The 4,122-nt window shown below is 37.3% G+C and overlaps 1 protein-coding gene across 1 annotated transcript in view; it reads left to right on the plus strand.

The window, feature by feature from the left end:
• Positions 1-209: 209 nt before the first annotated feature.
• LOC106084797 (uncharacterized) overlaps positions 210-4,122 on the plus strand; it is a 168,438-nt gene continuing 164,525 nt past the window's right edge. The window contains exons 1-2 of the mRNA XM_059362023.1: positions 210-555; positions 1,377-1,609. Coding sequence (XP_059218006.1) covers positions 422-555; positions 1,377-1,609 — 367 coding nt within the window. The 5' untranslated portion in view covers positions 210-421. The remainder of the gene's footprint in view (positions 556-1,376; positions 1,610-4,122) is intronic.

Raw genomic sequence — 4,122 nt, forward strand, 5'->3', positions numbered from 1 at the left:
TTAAAGGTTTCTCGATGCGCATCAATATGAAATTATTTTTCTAATGTATTTCATTATATTCCATGTGGGATACCTTCCCCCCAAAAAAGAAAATACAACATTTTTTCCCACTTCATTTATTATTAAGTGAAAATATAAATTGCTATTGTTTATTTAATTAAAACAAACGTTCTCATTTTATAGTTTTCATCTTGAGAGGGACTATCTGTCTGTCTGTCTGTCTTGCAAAAACACATCCACTCATCCACCTGTCGAACGCGTACGGCCAGCTACATACGTACATACATACAGACATCCCCCCAAATGCAGATTTTGTAACGCCCACTGTTCAATGTAGCCCCCCTTCTGTGTTGATGTCAATGATGATAGCTCTCTTCGTTGTGGTCGAAATCAAAAATATTGACCAAATGTCAGATGAAAGATGCCGGAGGCAAACTCACCAAGTAATGGGCCAAATAATGATCAAATGGCCGCAACAACGATGTCTTGTGCGAGCCCACATTCCTCAACGAATCGCAGCGACAGCAGTAAATTGCCCCAACCAAAGTGGACCAGGTGATAGAAACGCTATGAGTAACACCAACACCCAACGCATATGTATCTACATCTGCAAAAAAAAAAAAATGACGCTTTAGCACCAAGATATCTTTATTTACACATAAATAGTTTTTCTTCTATTTTGCCGCCATTAACAAATAGCAATGGACACTTGTTTGGCTGCCAAAAGCCTAACAGCAAATGCTTGATTAATTAGAAAACCAATTGAACATTGCGTGTGTGTGTGTGTACGGCTGTCAGGCACTCGCTCAGTTAGTGTGTTTGTTTGTGTGGAACGCATGTTGATGTTTATTGTTTTATTTTTTGTTGTTGTATGTGTTGGTGTTTTGATGTTTGTTTGCTATTTATGTTCACTTTTTGTTGCTATTGTCACATAAATATGGCCACTAACCATTGCAAAGGCAAATTTTATTAATATAATAATAACATGTCATTAGTTAACAAAATGATTTGTTGTTCAACATCAAAGAACAACAACAACAACAGCTGCAATATGTTGCTCCTTGGCCACATAGTACTTTTAATAATAAATTCCCCTGGTTCATGTAACTGTTAAATAATTTTAAACAATTTTGTTTTTAACGGCTAATTGGTAAACGCTACTGCCAAAAACTAAAGCATACTTTTAGGCAATGATAATTACAGCAAAGGCTTTACATATGAGCCCACATTAGTAATTCTTGAAAATCACTCAAAATAATCATTTCAATTAAAAACTTAAACAGAATTATTTACATAACATTAATGTTTTTGATTGTACATAAGTTTTTATTTATTTATAATATATATTTTTTGTATTATTTTTTAATTTTTTTCAGATCAAATTCCATTAATGTCACCTACATACCTCTTAACGAGCGTCAAAATGGTGTCTTCTATTCCAACGATGATGATGTTTGCCTGCATGAGAACTCTCACTCTTGTCAGAATGATGCTAGCAGCTTAAATTCCTCGGATAATTGTAATTTCTGTTGTTGTTCTTCAAATACCAGATCATCGTGTTGGCATTTGAAACGCCGTCAAATAATACGACAAAGCTCACATGCATCAGGTGCGTATAAGGAAATGTGACTCAAGCTATGTGACAAAGGTGAAAGGAATGAAGTTGAATAGGTAATGGAACACAAGTTGGATAAGGGAAAATTTGGCTTAAAAGATAAGAGTAGGGTAGGGTAACGCTTACTTTAAAAAAGCAATTACAATTAATCAATTTTATGGGGCCAAGACTTTAAATCAAGATATTGGTCTATATGACAGCTATATCCCAATCTGGACCGATTTGGGCCAAGTTGGTGAAACATTTTGAAGCACCTAACACAACTCACTGTCCCAAATTTCGGCGAAATAGGACAATAAATGCGCCTTTTATGGCCCCAAAACCTTAAATCGAAAGATCGGTCTATATGGCAGCTATATTCAAATCTGAACCGATCTGAGCCAAATTGAAGAACAATGTCCAAGGGCCTAACACAACTCATCGGACAATAAAGATTCTAGAAATCAAATCGGGAGATTGATTTATATAGGAGCTATATAAGGTTATAGAACGATTTTGGGAGAAAAATTGCGGTTTTTAAGGACTCAAGAAGCCAAATCGGGTGATCGGTTCATATGGGAGCTATATCAGGTTATAGACCGATTCGGACCATATTAATCACAGTTTTTGGAAGTCATACCGAAACGACATATGCCACATGTCAGCCAAATCGGACCAAAATTGCGGCTTGTAAAGGCTCAAGAACTCAAATCGGGAGATCGATTTATATGGGAGCTATATCAGATTATAGACCGATTTCCAGAACACCACGTGAAAATTTTCAACCAAATCGGACAAAAATTGCGGCTTATAAAGGCTTAAGAAGTCATCTTGTGAGAAGGGTTTATATAGGAGCTATATCAGGTTATAGACCGATTTCCGCCGTACTCCGCACAGTTGTTGAAAGTCACAACAGAACACCACATGCAAAAATTAAATGATCAAGAGATCGGTTTATATGGGAGATATATCAGGTTATAGACCGATTCGGACCGTATTTAACACAGTTGTTGGAAGTCGTAGCAGAATATCGCATGCAAATTTTCAGATTATTTGGGAGCTATATCAGGTCATAGACCGATTTGGAAAAAAATTGCGGCTTCCAGGGGCTCAAAAAGTCAAAACTGGAGATCGGTTTGTATGGGAGCTATATCTAAATCTGAACCGATATGACCCATTTGCAATCCCAAACGACCTACTTCAATGAGAAGTATGTGTGCAAAATTTCCAGCGGCTAGTGTTACACGTTCGACCGCTATCGTGATTTCGACAGACGGACGGACGATCAGTCGGACGGGCGGTCATGGCTAGTTCGACTCAGGGGGTCTTTATAGTTCTTTATGGGATTCTAGATCAATATTTCGAGGTTTTGCAAACGGAATGACTAGATCAGTATACCCCCGTCCTATGGTGGTGGGTAAAAAAAAATCATGATTTTGAATATTTAATTAACTGTTGATTATAGTAGTTGGGGACAGTAGGAATCAATGCATTTTTATACCCACCACCATAGGATAGGGGGTATATCCATTCAGTCATTCCGTTTGCAACACATCGATATATCAATTTCCGACCCTACAACGTATATATATTTCGGATCGTCGCAAAAATCTAAGACGATATGCCGATGTCTGTGTCTGTCTCTCTGTCTGTCCGTCTGTTGTAATCACTTTACATTGAAGGCTGTATTGAGATATGGAGTTGAAATTTGGCACAGGTACATCTTTTTGATGGCACGCAGGTTAAGTTCTTGAACGGGCCAAATCGGACCATATTTGGATATATCTGGCATAAAGACCGATTTAACGATAAAGGGTCTGAGGCCAATAAAATCTTTATTTATTATTCGATTTTGCTGAAATTTGAAAGAGGGAGATATTTTATGCTTTCCGACATCCGGCCCAAATACGGTTCATATCGGATTATATTTAGATATAGACCGATCTGCCAATAAAGGGTCTACAACCCATAAAACCTTTATTTTTCATCCAATTTCGTTGAAATTTGAAAAAGGTGAGTTATTTTGAGCCTCCCGACATTCGACCAAAACAGAGTTCTGATCGGACCATATTTAGATATAGGTGCCATATAAACCGATTTGCCGATAAAGGGTCTACAACCCATAAAACCTTTATTTTTTATCCGATTTCGCTGAAATTTGAAACAGTGAGTTATTTTGAGCCTCCCGATACCGGACCCAAATATGGTTCAGATCGGACCATATTTAGATATAGCTGCCATATAAACCGATCTGCCGATATAGGGTCTACAGCCCATAAAACCTTTATTATTGATCCGATTTTGCTGAAATTGGAAACAGTGAGTTGCTTTAAGAGTCTCGCCATCTGACTCAGATATAGCAAAGATCGGACGATATTTAGATATAGACCGATATGCCGATTAAAGGTCTGAAGCCCATAAAAGCTTTATTTATCATTCGATTTCGCTAAAATTTGAAATGGTGAGTTGCTTTATGTCTACCGACATCCGACTCAAATATGGTACAAATCGGACTATATTAAGATATA

Source organism: Stomoxys calcitrans, chromosome 2 (genome assembly GCF_963082655.1).
Source record: "Stomoxys calcitrans chromosome 2, idStoCalc2.1, whole genome shotgun sequence".
In the NCBI taxonomy this organism is placed as follows: Eukaryota; Metazoa; Arthropoda; class Insecta; order Diptera; family Muscidae; genus Stomoxys; species Stomoxys calcitrans.